The following is an 18015-nucleotide window of genomic DNA, read 5'->3' as shown; positions in this document are numbered from 1 at the left end:
TTGATTGAATAAGTTAAGTAATATCAAAAATTAATCTCACAATTATAAATTCAATTTCTGAATGATCTTATAATAATGAGAATAAAGAATCTAATATCTATATAGAAAAATAAGTACTTTAAGCAATCTTGATCAAACTCACAATTTCAGAAAAACAAAAATAAATAACTATCCATGATCAGTGAAGAGGGTAGTTGTATACTAACTTTGGGTATGGTATAACTCACCAACCTTATCAACCTTATATTTCACAATATCAAATTCCTATGGATAATGGTATTTGTATAATAAGAATAGCGCAGCGTGAAACTGAAAAATCGTAGAAATTGCATTGTAAAAAATAGTGCGGTGGAATGCGGTTTTCGTGGCAGTTTGAACTATCAACAAATAATTAAATTATCACAAATACAACAAAATTTGAGTAGCACTTGTCAAAAATATTATAAGACTTGAAAATAAATATAAAAAAAAAAGTTTCAAATTTCAACAATACAATAATTAGTAGGTTTTGGGTTGGGCCTTCACATATTAGACCTAAATAATTACAAAAATTGGTATTTTTATAATATGCGGTGCGATGCGATTTGAACTGCATATTAACAATTTAAAACCGCAAACCGCACCGCACCACGCGGTTTGAGAAAAATTCAAACTGCGACTGCACTGTAACAAATTTCAAACCGTATTTTTTTTCAGTGCAGGCAGTTTGAGTAGTTTAATAAACAACCCCATATATAACCTTTATCTCTACAATATTGTTGTAAATTACTAAACTAGTATAATTTAATTCTCAAAATTTTAAAATCATATCATTATACTTAGGTACTAAATAATTTTGTGAGAGTCTTAGTGGACTTTGAATTAATTCAAAATGAATCATATTAACATAGCAAAAACACTTTTCTTGGTTGAAATTTAAAGGAAACTAAACAACATTGTATTGCTCCTTAGCTAATATTGTATGATTATTATTGTTATTGAAGAGATTGAAAGAAGTAATTTTAGTAATGTAATTCTTATTGTAATAAGTGAGTGGAAAATATAGGGTACACATAATTTTATTTACAATTTTTATTTTTATTTTTTAATTTTTTAAATAATTTTTTATGTGGACCAATAAAATTGTACTATGTGTATACTATGTTCACATAGATGTATATATGGGCAGTCCAACATGACACTTAATACCTAAAATAAATAGAAATGTTAAATTGCTAACAGAAGACGAGTATTGTAGGTTTTCCAGCTAAAATTTGAGTTTTAAGAGTTAAGTACAAGTAAAATAAAAGTATTAGGAGTGCTACGACACTCTCTGGGCTCTCTAGCCCTATCTTCGTCACTGTATATAAATCATAAGGTTCCTAGGCGTATGGAATGCCTCTGCCCCATGAACTGGACCTCAGTTAATGGACCTATAGTCACTTATTTAATGTATTTATTCTGTTAGTAGCTCAAGATGATATAAAAATCCTAGCGGGTTGTAGGTGTACCCAAATCTGATTCCTAGTTTATAAATACTACTTTGCACCTTCATGCCGAAGGAAGATTTATTATGAGAATACTATAGTACAAAAAGTTAGGGTTGTTGAACTTGTAAAAACTTGATTGTAATATTTCAAAGTTTTTCAACTAAATACAAGTGACTTGTGAATTAAGATTCATCAACACTCAAATTACGTAAAAAAAAAAATTACCTCTAACTTTTATCACTTTACACCAAAATAGTGTAAATCTTTGGTGATGGTAACTACAAAATTAACACATTTTTTTTTTGTTGAAGGATCTAATGTTAATGCTAAATTTATCCAACTGTTAATAATAAATGATGATGGCATTTATTAAAAAAGAAAAAAGAAAAAAGAAAAAAGAAAAATTAATGAAAATTTATTACTATGTCAGTTTTGGGTATGAAATAGATATGTAGATGTAGTTGTAACTTTTAATTATGTTACTCTTTTATCTTATAAATAAATTAAGTAATGAAAAAAATAAAATAATAAAAAGAAAAAGAGTGCATAGACATAAATGATTTGTACACCTTCATGTTTTACATTCAAGTTTAGGCCAAATAATTTTTTATCATTGTTTTGTCTAGTTAATTATCACTAATATATTATTTTAATTAATTAACATAAATGATCTCATTAAATATTTATTAATTAGTGTTAAATTATTTTAATTAATTAACATAAATGATCTCATTAAATATTTATTCATTAATGTTACTATTATTTTAATATATAATATTTTTTTAGACTATCATTGATTTATGTTGATATCTTATTCTTATTTCAGAAGATAAAAAGACGAATAATTTTACTAGATATGATTTTTTTTAAAAAAAATTAAATAATTGTTACAATACCCTTAATTATTTTAAAATAAAACATATTTTTATATAAAAGATATCATTAGAAGTATAGTTTTCCAAATTTTCTTAGGACATGGTCGGTTTGACATGTGTAAACTATTCTTTTTAGTAATTACTCGAGAATTTTTTTACGGGGAGTTCTATTTACACCCCACAAAATAATAAGTACACCCTATTATTAAAAAAAATATAAACTTAAATAATTTTTAAAAATTACTCTTAATATTTTTTTAAAAATTTTTTCTCACATTATTTTATGTTAATTTCAATACTTATTTTAATTTTATTTTCATAATTTTTTCTAACTCATGTATATTTTTTTTTTTAATTTTTTCTAAGAAAATTTTATATAATTTTTTATTTTAATTTTTTTCTCATAATATTTAAAATATAATTTATTTTTGTTTGATAGGTATATTTTTTAAGAATATGAATTGGAAAAAAAAGGTTAAAAAAATTTAGTACAACTAAAGATATAAATTTTATATAAAATAAAAATTATTAAAATGGGGTGCCTTTAGAAAATTTTGGAGTGTAAATAAAATTTCTCTTTTTTTACAAAAATATAATTTTTATCGTGTAATAAAATCTCTCAGTTATTTTGTCGTGTATTATTTAAAATTATCATATAAAATTACACTCAAATACAATTATTATTGTAATTATTTGTGTAAGTTGCCATTTTTTTTAGTGTAATGCATATAATTTTTTTAAAAAGATAATAATTAATTTTTATTTTTACCAATAATAAATGATTTTTTTTCTTCTTCTTATAAATACATATTTCAGTATTTAAGATGTCACTAAACTACACTTTTAATCATTTTATTTTTTACATTTAAATATTTTTTATTCTAATATGAAATTTAAAATATAGTGTTGAATATTTTTGAAAAGTACCTAATCCAATTTTAGAATATTAACAAATCAAAAAATAGCAAAAAAGTAACTAAATGACATTAGATACTCTAAGAAGATTCTAAACAAAAAATTGTAATCTAACTTTTATTTTTTTCAATTTTGATAATATTTAATTAGGACATAAATATACCGACGTGGCAGGATTTCAATCCAATAAAATCCCACCACGTGTACAAACATAATAACCCGAGTATCTAGCCTACACGCTTTAACTTTCGCCAACAATAAACCCAGACCGTCGATTTCAACCAAGACCCTTAATCCAACGGTGAATAAGATCCGCGCTTTCTCATTGAACCATCATAGCCTCGCTTTAGGAAATCCCCAAAATACCCTCAACCCCTTTTAAACATATTCACAACCCAACCAGTCACAACGGATAATGTAATTACCCAAATACCCAGAGGCTAAAATAGTAAATTCAACTAAAACAGGTTTTGATTCCCCCAATACCCTTACAAACACTGTAAAACTCTTCTCCCCAAAAAGAAAAAGACCTGTCCTTTTTCGTCTTTTCCTTTATATTATTAAACCTTCTCTCTCTGTTTTTCTCTGTCTCCTTCCTCGAGCTCTGAAACTCTCTTTCTCTTTCTCTCTCTAATTTATATTATAAATACCTCAAATTTCTCTCTCTACAAAAACTTCTCAATCCATTTCTCTCTCTATATTTCCTTCAGAAAATAAAAAACCCATTTCATCAGACTTTGAAGATCAATCAAAACCCATTTTCTATTTCCAAGATCAACCTTTTATTTTATTCAAGGTAATTATCCAAAGTTTCTTCTTTTATGTTTTTGATCCAAAGTTGGTGCTTTTTTATTTTATTTTTGTTTATAAAAATTGTATTTTTAAAAACTTTTTTTTTTGTTTGAAACAGAACAGAGAAGAGATAGAGTTGTCACTTGTCGACGGTTTTAATGTTTTCTTGAGATTCACGTTACGAAGACGACGATGAGAAATTGACGGTCGTTGTTTCTATTTCTCGCGGTATTTTGAAGAGAATTATTTCAGGTGAGTAATACTCGACGATATATTGTATTTTTTATTTGCTGCTTCGCATGTCCATGGTAGTAACTGTGTGGAGTCAGTCCAGTTCATTGTAGCCTCTTTATTTGATTTTGGGCCGGTTTGTGGGCTCCACATGAAATCTAGCGTAATGTAGTGGGCCCATTTGGAACGGTTTAAGATGTTAATTGAAATTAAAAAAAGAATTATGTTTATGCAGATTTTTAAATATTTTTATATTTTTTTTTATGATTTTATTCAAAAAAATATATGGTATTTTGTTGTATTTTTTATATTGTATACTTGTTAATTTATTGTTAATCTTTTATTATTTATTTTTGTTGTTTTGTTGTTTGATTATTAGTATTTATAAAAAAATGTAAAAAATTTTTTTTTTTTAACGTAATAATATAAAAATTTTATAAAAAAATAGTGTTTTATGTAATTATTTAATTTAATATTAATTATCATTATTAGATAGAATTTCCTTTTTGTAACATTAATTGCTATTAACTTTTACAGCAGTTTTTTTAGTTATAAATGTCATTAATTAATCAGTTGTAGCGTGCTTTAAAAACAATTAAAAAAAATAATTAGTTTTAGGGTATTTATGTTAAAATTTAGAGTATTTTAGAGGGTTTTATTGAAAGTGATAGGTGTTATTTTCATTGTAGATTTAAGCCATTAATTACGGATTTTGTGTCTCCCTTAAGTAGTTGGTACTTAGAATCAACTCAATTGTTACCATTAGTGCCTTTTACACGTCAAATTTTGGAATTTTTGATCTTAAGTCTTGTTTATACTCATAACAACCTACTCGGACCTACCACCTAGTTAGTGGGAGGTCCGAGTTTTCCCGAAAACCTATATAACAATTGTTATAGTTTTCTGGTCTCGAGTCCCACATTATTGGAGGTTCGAGTCTTTTCAATAACTTAATTGACTTGTAGACTGTTATTGCAACTTTGCTCGGGTTTCCATATAGTCGAAGGTTTAGGGTTAGGCCTGGGCTAAGGCGGACTATGTCTTAGGCCTTAGCCTAGGGCCCACGTACCTTAGGACTTAGGAGCCAATATTTTCAATAAAAGAGCTTAATAATTTTTTTTAAGGCCCACCAAATTTCAAGGCCATGCGAAGGTTTCAAGTAGGGGAATTTTCAATTTTATAGTTTTTAAGGTATACATTTGTAAAAATATGGTTTCTCAAAAGTGTTATTTCATGGGAAAATTTTAGAAAAAAAAATTAAAATATATGAGAAAAACAGTATAAGGTAACTGGTTACCCTTGCTTGATTTTTCCATATTTTTTAACCTTTTTCTTCAAATTTTTTGATCATATATATTTTAAATATAAAAAAACCATACTTTTGCAAAAAAATAAAATATAAAAAAACTGTAAAATTTATAATTTCCTGTATTTTACATAGCAATTGTCAATAGTTTCCTAATCTTATAAGAACATATTTTAGTAATGAAATAACTCATTTTTAAATTTTTTTTTCTAAAAATTAACCCACTTTTAATTTTGAAATAAGAAGTTTAAGGAAATAGAATAAATAATTAAGGAGGACCACATTACATAATCCCTATAGGTGTGGTCAAATTGGGATTTATTATCAACTGTTTGATGTTGATGCTGATAATACCCATTTGCCACAATATATATTTTTTATATATATATATATATATATATATATTTTGAGTGGGGACTAATGTTCTTATTATACTTATGTACAATCCATGCATTGGTTGAAAGTGAAAGGTGGTGATGTTGTGTCACAATGTTTTTTTTTTTTATGAAACTCTTTATGTTAGGAGAGTATTTAGTATATATAATATACTATTTATGGTAGGATCATCACTTTTGTCTTTGGTAGCTAATCACTAAAGATTTAGTATTTTTTTTTTTTTTAAATATGACAGTGTATATTATGGTTATAATTTTGTTAGTTTTTGAATAATTTGAAATTTTAAAAAAATTGGTAGTATATATCCTATAATTATAATATTAATATGAATAATTTATAGTGTACATACTCAAGTTTAATTTTTGTTACAGTGTTTAATTTTAACTATAATAATACTTAGGTTATATTTTTAGAATCATGTAAGTATATAAGTGTCAAGTCATTATTTTTATTTCTATGTTATTTTTTTATTAGTATATTTAAATTTATTTATAAATAAAAAATACAAATTTAATGATCTAGACTAATCAAGTCTTGCCATTTCAGTACTTTTGAAATTCCAAAAATATAACTTAAATATTTAAATCATAAATTACTTTATTAATAACTATAATAACTACACTACATACATTCCTTGTCTATATATATAAATTTATAAGTAGTTATTTTGTATATTAATCTTCTTTTGACAAGTCTAATTCAACATTTGTTTTCCCATTTGAGAAAAATAACCTTAATGAAATTCCATTCTTATCCTTATCTTAATTAATATATAGTTCTCCTAAGGGAATTTTCATATATATGAGTGATGACTTTTTCCACAACATTTTTATAAAAATAATATCAAAACACCATAAAGTAATTTCATTTATTTATTTATTTTGAAATATTATTTTATTTTAACCTAACAAAAAGTATGTGGTTGTACATGAAATGTTAAAGAAAAAGTAAAAAGAAAATGATGAGTGTGGTGTGGGTGCTGAGTAGATTATCTAAAACTCCATATCAGATTTTCACTACTTTAGGGATCTGACCCCAAATAGGAATCCAAAGAACTCTAATTTTCTTTTTCCCCATTTTTATTTTTGTTTAATTTTCTTTTTTCTATTTTTACACGAATTTTATCAAATTTTTTACAAATAGGTTGAAAATATTTTGTTTAGATTTTTTAATCATAATGAGTTGAGTATTGCTAATGATGCTAGTGTTATTCAACACTACTATAAAAAACACTTTATAAATAGTTACAATATTTTATAATAATTATTAATTTTTATTTTTTGTAAAAAAAAAAAGAAAAAGAGAAAAATCATCCTCCCATGTTTTTTGTTTTGTTTTGACAGAGCTTTTTCTTGTTTGTGGGTGTTTTGTTTTGTTTGCCACTTAGAAAATTCTGTCTTACAAAAAAAAAAAAGAATCTTTTTATTCTTTTTTTTACTTACCTAATAATAATTTTATTATTATTATGAAAAATAGGACCACTTGTATTTTTCATCTTATATTCCTTTTTCTAATTATTATTATTATTTAGGATGCCAACAAATTATAAATGAAAGTTCCTCTTCATGCCTCTATTTATACATATAATAATATAGGAAATTTATAGAATACCTCCTAAAGGGTCATTTTGTTATGGTACCTTCATTTGTTTTGACATTTAGAAAATTTTAGTATAATTTTTTTTTTTTTTCATAATAGTGTACGTTGTAGTTATTTAAATTTATTTCTTTTCACAAAATTCCAAACAATTTACCATGCCAAAAATTAGGTTAGACATAACTTACTACACGTACAATAGAAAAATAATTGTGCATGTAACAAAATATGAAAATCATATTTTTAACATTATAACCTACTCGAAATATTCTAAAAATTTACAGGTGATCTTAAATAACTATAATGTACGTAATCATAATCATGAAAACAATTTAATTTTCTTCTGTATGTCGAAATAAATAGAAATTTACCGAAACACCATTTTAAAAAATGTATGATAGACTTAGCCAATAATATATATTTATATAGAAGTGAGAAGGTGTGGGAGGAATAAAATAATTTGTCCACTTATTATGTCCCTTCTTTATATTATTATATATATCATCTTTTATATAATAATCTCATGTATCAACTTGTCATCATATCAAGGTGACATATACATATATTTTTTATATATATATACATAGAAAGAAAGAAAGAAAGAGAACCTTATAACGCGTCTTTTGAGCGTGTTCTTGAATAGTTCTATGTACCTTCTTCTTCTTCTCTTTCTTCTTCTTTCATTTATATGATATATATATATGTAATGATGATGATATGTAATCTTGTTCACACTTTCTATTGAGAAAAAAAGGTAAGAAGAAGAAGAAACAAACAAAAGAAGTCACATTTCATTATTTATTGTCAATCTCCATTAATGAGACCTTTCTTTCTCGATCTTTGAGCTTTAAAGATTGTTGCTTTTTCACTTTTCTTTTTCTTTTTTCAATAAAGATTGAATTTTTATTCAACTTTGAATCTTCAACGGCTCTTTTTCACTTCTTATTAAGAGTGTTTTTTTTTTTTTTGTGTTGGTTTTATAGATAAAAATGGATTCAATGAAGCCTTCAAAGAACAAATTAGCTCGAACTTTAGCTAAAGTTCTTCACTTTAGAACTGGGATTGCTCCTGTGGATTCGGGGATCGAAAAAGTTGGGATCGAAATCAAGAAAAAAGGCGATAAGGATGATCGAAATGATGAAGAAGAAGAGGGTGAAGAGAGTTTGGCAATGGAAGCTTTTTTAGCTAAGTTATTTGCTAGCATTTCTTGTGTGAAATGTTGTTATGCTCAGTTACAATTTTGTCAATCTCCTTATGATGTTGATGGGATTCAAATGGCTGATCGAATGGTTGTTTCGGAATTGAAGAATTTGTCTGAGTTGAAAAGATGTTACTTGAAGAAACAGTTTGAGGATGATCCTTCTCCTCGTACTAGTTTGGTATTGGCTGAGATTCAAGAACAGAAAAGTTTGTTGAAAACTTATGAGATTACCGCGAAAAAGCTCGAGAATCAAGCTAGGTTAAAGGATTCAGAGGCCATTTTTCTTCGGGAGAAGTTGGATGAAGTGAATAAACAAAACAAAGAGTTTGAGAAGAAGTTGAATCAAAGTGGACAAGTTTTATCTGTTCTTGACAATCTTCACTTTTCGGGGTTAAACCCTAGCCATTTCATCGCGGTTTTGCGCCACTCAGTTAGGTCAATTCGAAGCTTTGTTAGGGTTATGATCGAGGAGATGAAAACCGCGAATTGGGATTTTAATGCTGCAGCCTATGCAATCCAACCCGAAATTGTGTATTGGAGAGAAGAACATAAAGTTTTCGCCTTTGAATCTTTCGTTTCGAGGGAAATGTTTGATGGTTTTTGTTACCCTAATTTCGTTTTGTCAAAGGAACAATGTTTAACTTCAACAACAAGGCAAAAGGAGAGATTTTTTTCGAGGTTTACGGAGGTTAAATCTTCGAAAACAAAGGAATTTCTTTGTAAGAAGCCAAAATCAAGTTTTGCCAATTTTTGTCGTTTAAAGTACTTGAAACTCATTCATCCAAAGATGGAAGTTTCATTCTTTGGTGATCAAAGTTTTAGAAATCTCATTCAAAACAGCAATGGCGAGTTTCCAATGTTCGATTCGTCGACATTTTTAGCCTCCTTTTTCGAAATGGCGAAAAGGGTATGGCTACTACATTGTCTAGCATTCTCATTTGAGCCTCAAGCTTCAATCTTTCAAGTCAAAAAAGGTTGTCGTTTTTCAGAAGTTTACATGGAAAGCATAGCTGAAGAAGTGTTCCCTTTATCACAAAACGACATGTCGTTTTGTTCTTCACAGGAATCAGATTCCAATGTTGCTTTTACTGTCATTCCTGGGTTTAAAATTGGTAAGACTCTTATTCAGAGCAAAGTTTACTTGTCTCAAATCCTACATTAACCGTTGGATGATGATGAGTCTTTTGATCCAACGGTGGAGAATGAATGAGGGGCCATTTTGGGAAAAGGCAAAGGTCGGAGGACTGTTTTTTAAATATATATTTTTTTGGGGGGAGAGAATAAAAAAAGGTATTATTATTTAATAATAATATTTTTTTATTATTATTATTTCTCCCAAAAGACAAAAATTATGGTCCTTCAATTTTGTTAATATTAGGTTTTTAGAATGGATGGGATCTTAGCTGTTTTGCATATTTTTTTAGCTGTAATTTACTAGACAATGAGTAAGTTTATATATATTAAAAAAACTTTTTTAATTATGTAAATAATAATAGTATTATTATTTTATTTCATATTTTATATAAGGTTGAGATTTCTATGACCCCATTCATCATTTCTTATGTTGTCTCAAATTTTGTATTTTGTATTTTTTTTAATTTTATTTATTTTTTTGTTCTTGTGTATTTGATTCTTCAAATGGCATCATTTATATTAATAATAAAAATAATTTAGGTAGGTGGCTTTATATATATAGTAGTCTATATAGTCATGAATCTACTTTTAAATTAAAAAAAATTAAAATAATTGATTTTTAATTATATTTTTATTTATTTTGGTGGTTTCTACTATATTTGAAATTTTAAGAGATCTTTAATTCTTCAAGAATACATTAAATTTAGTATTACACTATTATTAAATTTAATATAAAAAAATATTTTCATTCCAACTACAACATTAGAAATTACACAAAAAAAAAAATATTTCTTATTATTATATTAAGTTTTTAATAAATAAAAAAATTAATATTATATTAATTAATAAAAATTACTACAATTATTATATTTAACTAATAATTTAAATAAACTTACTAATAAAAAATAATAATACTATAAAATCGGTAAAATTCATTAAATTAAAATATTATATTGCAACAACATAAATATTACATTACTAGAGAACAAATATTATATTCACGACGAAAGAAATTACATTAAATTAAATCAAACTTAAAACACACTTGAAATTAATTAAATTATATTAATTTTGTGAGTTACCATATTTGTTCCATAACTATTTGATTAATGCATTTTGAAGCTCAGTGTGAACTTCCTTATTTTTAATTTTTCTATGTCTGACAAGAAATTCTTGAAACTGAGTATTATCATTTTCTACCATCTCAACTTCTGGACTTGACACTTTTACTCGCTCTTTTCTTTTTTCTTTTTTTCTTTTTTTTTTTGAAAATACTTTTACTCGCTCTTCAATTGATGTATTTAGATCACGTTCATCTTCTATTATCATATTATGCATAATAATACATAAAGTCATTGTATCACAATTTAATTTTGGCCGCTGAAATAATGTGACTACGATCTCAACCGTTGCAGTGTATTCTCAAATCACATCTTTATCTTTTAAATTTAAAATTAGAAGATAAGAAATCTCGCGGTTTAGTCTTGGCCGCTGAAATAATGTGACCACGATCTTAAGCGTTGCAATGTGTTGTCACATCATTCTTATTTTTTGAATCTAAAATTAGAAGATAAGAAGCAATTATAGAAATAATTGAAGAAAAGTTGGGTTTTGTAAAGAATTGTGAGTTCAAAGTTAAAAAGAAAAAAAAAGTGCATTTTCTTTGATTATTTTTTAGGCTTGGTATTGTGTAAATTGAGAATGGTAATGAAAAAAAAAATGGAGACTTTTGTATATGAAATTTTAAAATAATAAAGAAAAATCTGAGTGTTTTACATAAAAATGCATTAGAATAAAAGGGAAAAAATGATTCATTTTTTATTATAATTATTTATGTAAATTTATGAGCATGATTACTTGTATAGAGAAGAATTCCATGTACAAATTGTATACTGTCTAATATTGATATTCGAATAATAAAATCACATTTCTCAAAAGGTAAATAATATTTGGGATATTGTGTTTTGTAAAAATTATTAATTGAACATTTCAGATCTTGTATTTTGTAAAAGTTATTGATTGGATATTTTGTTTTGATAAATGATAAATTAGATCTTGTATTTTTTAAAATAGTACTATGAACTGATTTTAATAACCTAATAGAAGTGTTATGACAAAACTAATTACGTTATTGCATTTCTTCGTGTTAAGAATTGTCTTCGAGTTATAAAAATTGCCGAAAATTAAGTTCAAGGTTCTATTCATATAATTTTTAAAAATACAAAATTTATTTTATTATTTAAAAAAAACAAAAAGTTTAATAAATAATTTTTATAAAATTTATAGTCTAAAATAGTATAAATCTTAATCGGAATAATAATATTATTAATATTTTTTTAGATTTAATATTTTTGGGGTTAGGTGACAAAAAGTTAGTTTTAAATCACGTGGGTGTTCCTATGGACATGTTGCTTTCATATTTAATATTAAAATTATTACCAAAGGTTTGATATACATACAAATCATTATTCATATATATTATATATTACTATAATTTTTTTTTGTTTAAAAAAAAAACATATATATTATATTACATTTTACTATAATTTTTTTGGGGTCGCGTAATTTAATTATTAATATTTTATACAAGACAAAACAATTTCTTTTTGTTTTATTTATTTTCCTTACACAATTTGTCAAAGTGACAAGAAAGCCTCACCTACCTAATACTTAGTAAAATATAAAATATTTGATTTTTTTTTACATGAATTTATGGTAAATTATTATTTTTAATTATATTTAGATTTTAATATATTTGTGACACAAAATTTTCAATCAATCATTCTATCAATTATTGTAATATTTTTTTTTTATCTAAGTTGGTAATTTTTAATATTATTTATTAAATAAAAAATATTTAAATTTCAATACAACCACAATATTATTGCACCTTATATTATATTAATTAAACACCACTAATACACCATAACAATACTCATCACATATACATAAAAATAAAAATAAAAATTATTCTCCAACTAAAAAAATTCCAACAACTTAATACTTGGCCATATAATATTTATACATAATAAAAATAAAAAGATATTTATTATGAATATTAATAATAATAATAATTATATTATATGATATGATATTGGGGTCCCATTATATTATTATTCTAGACAGTCGGTGATGAGGGCCATGTGAGTTAGTACATAATATCCCAAAATTGTGTTCCCCATAATAAATAAATTGATTATTTTTTGAGATTTTATCACCTATTTTATCTATGTACCTTTGTACTCTTAAATCTAATTCTATTATTTATTATTATTATTATAAAAATAATTAAAATTATTTGTCTTTAGAAAAAAAAAAAAAGAACAAAAATTAGAAGGTTTTATGAAAAAATAAATAAATATTTGAATAATTACAAAGTATTTATATAATTAAAAAATAACTATATTTAATCAGTAAAAATAAATTTATTAATCTACCAAAAACACTTCATAAGATGCGTCTTGAAAAATTATTGATAGAAGATAATTATTTAATTTGACGTGTTTGTCTAATTATATAATTACATAATGATCATATAATTAGAGGTAATTGAAAGTGTTAATTCTCCAATACTCATGTAAGAATTTGATGTAATTACTAAAAAAGATTCATTATAAATAGGCTAATTAGGATTCCCCGAATTTTGACATGTACCAAATCATGTCCCCTAAACTTTTAAGGTCGTTAAAAATACCTCATGAACTATTGAGATTGTTGAATTTAAGGACTTTTGTCCAATTTTAGTAAAAAAAATTCTAACATGAATGAAAATTCAGGGAGCATGATTTAGTACATATTAAAGTTCGACGGGCATGATTTGCTAGATATCAAAGTCTAGAAAGCATAGTTTAGTACATAAACAATCACTGAAACAGTAAAATTGAATGAAATTAGACAAAAATCCTTAAATTTAATAATCTCAATAGTTCAGGGAGAATTTTAACGGCCAAAAAAGTTCAAGGGGCATAATTTGGTACATGTCAAAGTTTGGAGAAAAAAAAAATCTTAATTAGCCTTATAAATATTAGCTACTAAAATGTATATTTTGCTCTTTAATTTTTAACTATTTTGTCAAATAATTATTGTCTTATATTTAAAAACACGTTGCATTTTAACATATAGTATAATTACCATATTATATAATTATTACCCTTCTAATTACACTGTTTAATAATTACAAAATTATTTTGAAACTTATCTTTCATTGATCTTACAATATTAATTGGGAATATCATTAATCTCACAATAGTAAGAGATTAATATGTAGCATTAAATATGGAGAATTATTTATTTATTTATTTATTTATTTTATAAGAGATTGATATGTAGTATTTTATTTTTATAGTTAGAAAAAACAAATTGATTGAAAAATATATAGAATTACTTAAAGTTAATCTCTAATAGAATAATGAAGTTATATAAAATGTGTAATATCAAAGCTATTTCTACTTTAAATTAAAATCAAATCATTTTATTTTATATAAATAGTTTCTAGTTAAATTGTATTATTGTATTAAAAGTTCCCATTACAATATACAACTATTTATACATGTAATGATTAGTAATGGTAACTTTGATTATAGGAATTTTCACACCACATACTCAAATTTTGAACTCTTTTATATTTTTACTGTGGGACGGAATTTTTTAAAAAAATAATGTATTTTTTAAAAAATACTGTTTAAGTTTTATATTGTGTGCTGTGTTAAGTTTTCACGGTTATTTTTAGTTGTTCTACTGTTGTTTTAATTATTTTGTTTTGTTGTTTTACGGTTGTTTTATAGAAAGATAATATTTTTTTAAAAAATTCTATGTGACAGTAAAAGTTGTAAACTTTTACTCAATATCCAAAAAGTCCAATACGTTCAAGCAAATTAACACAAAAAGGCCCTAGGTTAAAATAGGCTAGGCCCATTCTTAGGTCGAACCAAAACCTTGGGCCCAAAACATGTATGGTAATATTATACTTGTGTAAATTAAGCCCATACATACCCATTTTCTTAGGCCCATTCGGCATCTCAATGGGTGCAACAATTTGGTGAAACTTTTTAATTTTTCACTTTTCTTTTACAATGTATAATTGCTTCATAAATTATATAAATAAAATAAAAACTAGTATCTTTTAAATAAATTTTATTTAGTGCAATATTAGATGTCATTCTTAAAGTTGTACAAAATTTATTTACACCAAAATGGTGAAAATCCTTTAGAGATACTAACAACGGAACTAATAATTACAATTTTATTTTCGAGTAATAATATGTATATATGCACTAAAATACATCATTCACTAATGGTATTATTTGTTTGTTTGTTTGTTTTTTTTTAAGAAAAAATATTGTATTATTTTAATAATTAGATGTGATTGGAACAAACATTAAGACCCAGTGATTAAATTTATAATATATATAACAATAATAGTAATAATAATAAAAAGGTTAATTACTTGTTAAAAATAATTAATTATAATAGTAATTATTGTATATAAGGTGTCATCATAATATCATATATGAGTGTAGATGGAGTACATCCCAATCAGATTGGCACCCACTCTAACCTACACTCTAATTAATCATCATGATAATCCCATGCAATTATGTACGTACAATTACAAACCCTAACTTGGTGGCTACTCTTCCTCAACAACAATTAATAATCCTTCCAATCACCACGGTGATATCATCGAATTTGCCTCCTCTATAGGGTTTACCGGCCTCTGTAGATGCTATTGAGAAAGGAGTTTTTCGAAACTTGTCAAAGGAGTTATAAAGTGCCAACGATGCAATATAACTACTAAGATTCTTCAAATCCATGATTTTTGTTTTTTCTTTTAACACTTGTTCCATCTCCCATACGAATATGTTGTCCCAAACTCCGTCAGTACCCAAAATAATGATATCTCCTACTTCCACTTCTACCTTCACTTCCACTGCAACTGTAGGAGTGTCACAAGTATTGCCGAGCTGATATGGCATGTTAAATGCTTTCTGTTGAGTTGCTGATCGATAGATACATCTATTTAAGAACAAAGTTGTCATAAATTTAGTGAGAAAAGTTTAATATAATTAAAATATATATATTTAGGGAGTTAAATGTAATTTTATTTTGAATATGGATAAGTTTTTATTAATTTTTTTTAGAGGAGTTAATATGTAATATCATATTTTTTAAAAATAAATAAATACATGTTATTTTTTTAGTGTATCCTTATTATTTATATTATTATTTTTTTAATTATTATTTCAAATTTGTTATAATTTTTTTAAATATTTAAAACGAAGCTTAACCTGTTGTTTCTAAACACCATAAAACCACTATCTCCAACGTTCACTGCATGTAAAATTCCGTTGTTGTGGCAAATTATGCATGCAGTTGATGAGCCTTGAATTTCAGAGTAAGCATTTTCCATGAATGCTTTCTCCAAAATCATTTTCGGATTAATTATTTCGTTGTCGACAACCTCATGAATTGAGTTGAGCATGAGTTGGCGAGCGTACTCACCAGCATCAATGCCTTTCTTGGCCCAACCGCCCACTCCATCAGCTACTCCGATAATTTGTTCGGTTGAGCAAATAAAATGGGCGTCTTCTCCTAAAAGATGGTCCTTTGGACCATAAGAAACCTCACATACCATCTTCATCTTTGTAATTAATCTCTCTTAATCTCTCTATTAAGTTTAGTCGAAGTGTTTTTATTATGTATTAAATTTTGTCTTAATCTCTCTATTAAGTTTAGTCGAAGTGTTTTTATTATGTATTAAATTTTGTTTAATATTAAAATATGAGTCTAGTTCGTATAATAAAAGGTTAAGTATATGTGGGTGAGTTCATTCAATATATATAGAGAATCGACAGAATTTCAAAATAAATCAAATCAACCATAAAATATAACAAATTCAATTAAATTTAATAATTATTTTTAAGGAAAGTACGACTAAACTTTCCTATTTTTTTCTTAAAAAATTATACATAAAGAACAAAATATGTATTATTTGAGTTAAAATTATTATTAAATTAAAAGATAAATGTTACGAAAAATAAATATCTTTCAAACTGTCAGCAACAGACATATATATTTTAATCTAATTCAATTAGAATCATCAATTAATAATTAAAGTAATTGGAGTATTTTCATTAATATATTTATAAATAAATATTTTATTTAATTTTAGAATAATAAATATATATTTCTTATTTCTTTAAAAATATATCTTATCTTTTTAAATATTCTTATAATCATATTCCAAATAGGAGATAAATACTTCTCTATATAAACACATAATCATCTCATAAAATCATAACAAAAATATTCATTAATTTCAACTTTAATTCAACATTAAGATTATTGCTTGTGTGTTAGTAGTCGTTTACGATGGAGTCCAATATTTTCAATGAGAAAAAGATTTTTGTTGGAGGTCTCTCTCGATCATCAAATTAGAGCATATAAATTGAAGACATATTTTAGTAATTTTGGAACTGTAGTAGAAACTGAAATTATTCGTGCAAAAATAACTGATAAAGGAAGGGGTTTCGGATTTGTAACTTTTGATTCTGAAAAAGCAGTGGAAAAAGTGTTGAAGGAGAAGTTTTATAACCTCAAAGGAAAACAAGTAGAGGTGAAGATGGCTAAAGTAAAAACAGGGAGAAACAACCAAGTTTCTACTGTAACAAACAATAACTTAAACCTTCCCGATTTGGCTTCTCCATTTTATTATTCAACTCCCAATTCATTCCAACCTCACCCAGTTTATTGGGTACCTAATTATAATTACAATCATGTTCTGCATCCATATGAATATGGTATCTCTCCTCACTACGAGAAAAATGAGTAATAATGAGGACAAATTTCGTTGGTAAAAATCCTGTTTTCGTCAGTATTGCGCATCAATGAGGACATTTCGTTGGTAAAAAGTCGTTGGGAATACTTCGTTGGAAAAAACGACTATCAACAACGACTTTTTAAGTCGTTGGGAATAAAAATTATCAACAACGACAATGTCGTTGGGAATAATATTTTCTTTTTTTTTTAGGATCTGAGTACATTAACAACGACATTGTCGTTATTGATATTATTATCAATGACGACAATGTCGTTATTGAA

At 25.4% G+C, this 18015-nt stretch overlaps 2 protein-coding genes across 4 annotated transcripts; one reads left to right on the top strand and one right to left on the bottom strand.

The window, feature by feature from the left end:
* Positions 1–3838: 3838 nt before the first annotated feature.
* Positions 3839–10329, top strand: LOC115697722 (protein GRAVITROPIC IN THE LIGHT 1). Of its 3 annotated transcripts, none has more exons than XM_030624828.2 (3): positions 3839–4055; positions 4175–4303; positions 8564–10329. In XM_030624828.2, exon 3 carries the CDS (start codon positions 8570–8572, stop codon positions 9941–9943), a length of 1374 nt encoding a protein of 457 aa, XP_030480688.2. In that variant the 5' UTR covers positions 3839–4055; positions 4175–4303; positions 8564–8569; the 3' UTR covers positions 9944–10329. The 3 variants fall into 3 exon arrangements, with proteins under 3 accessions (XP_030480688.2, XP_030480687.2, XP_030480689.2); XM_030624827.2 differs by having other exon boundaries at positions 4170–4303; XM_030624829.2 differs by lacking the exons at positions 3839–4055; positions 4175–4303 and adding an exon at positions 7942–8334.
* Positions 10330–15554: 5225 nt separating this feature from the next.
* Positions 15555–16555, bottom strand: LOC115697629 (probable protein phosphatase 2C 55). Its single transcript, XM_061101676.1, has 2 exons — positions 16203–16555; positions 15555–15930 (listed from the first exon to the last, which is right to left on the bottom strand). Exons 1-2 carry the CDS (start codon positions 16553–16555, stop codon positions 15555–15557), a joined length of 729 nt encoding a protein of 242 aa, XP_060957659.1.
* Between the last annotated feature and the right edge of the window lie 1460 nt (positions 16556–18015).

Source organism: Cannabis sativa, chromosome 7, assembly GCF_029168945.1.
Source record: "Cannabis sativa cultivar Pink pepper isolate KNU-18-1 chromosome 7, ASM2916894v1, whole genome shotgun sequence".
In the NCBI taxonomy this organism is placed as follows: domain Eukaryota; kingdom Viridiplantae; phylum Streptophyta; class Magnoliopsida; order Rosales; family Cannabaceae; genus Cannabis; species Cannabis sativa.
This window is presented reverse-complemented; position numbering and strand designations above follow the sequence as displayed.

Excerpts from the sequence above, each read along its gene's own strand:
- LOC115697722 (XM_030624828.2), top strand. The coding sequence starts at position 8,570 with ATGGATTCAATGAAGCCTTCAAAGAACAAATTAGCTCGAACTTTAGCT.
- LOC115697629 (XM_061101676.1), bottom strand. The coding sequence starts at position 16,555 with ATGAAGATGGTATGTGAGGTTTCTTATGGTCCAAAGGACCATCTTTTA. Across the intron at positions 15,931-16,202 it reads ATGGTGTTTAGAAACAACAG|ATGTATCTATCGATCAGCAA; the intron begins GTTAAGCTTCGT and ends GTTCTTAAATAG.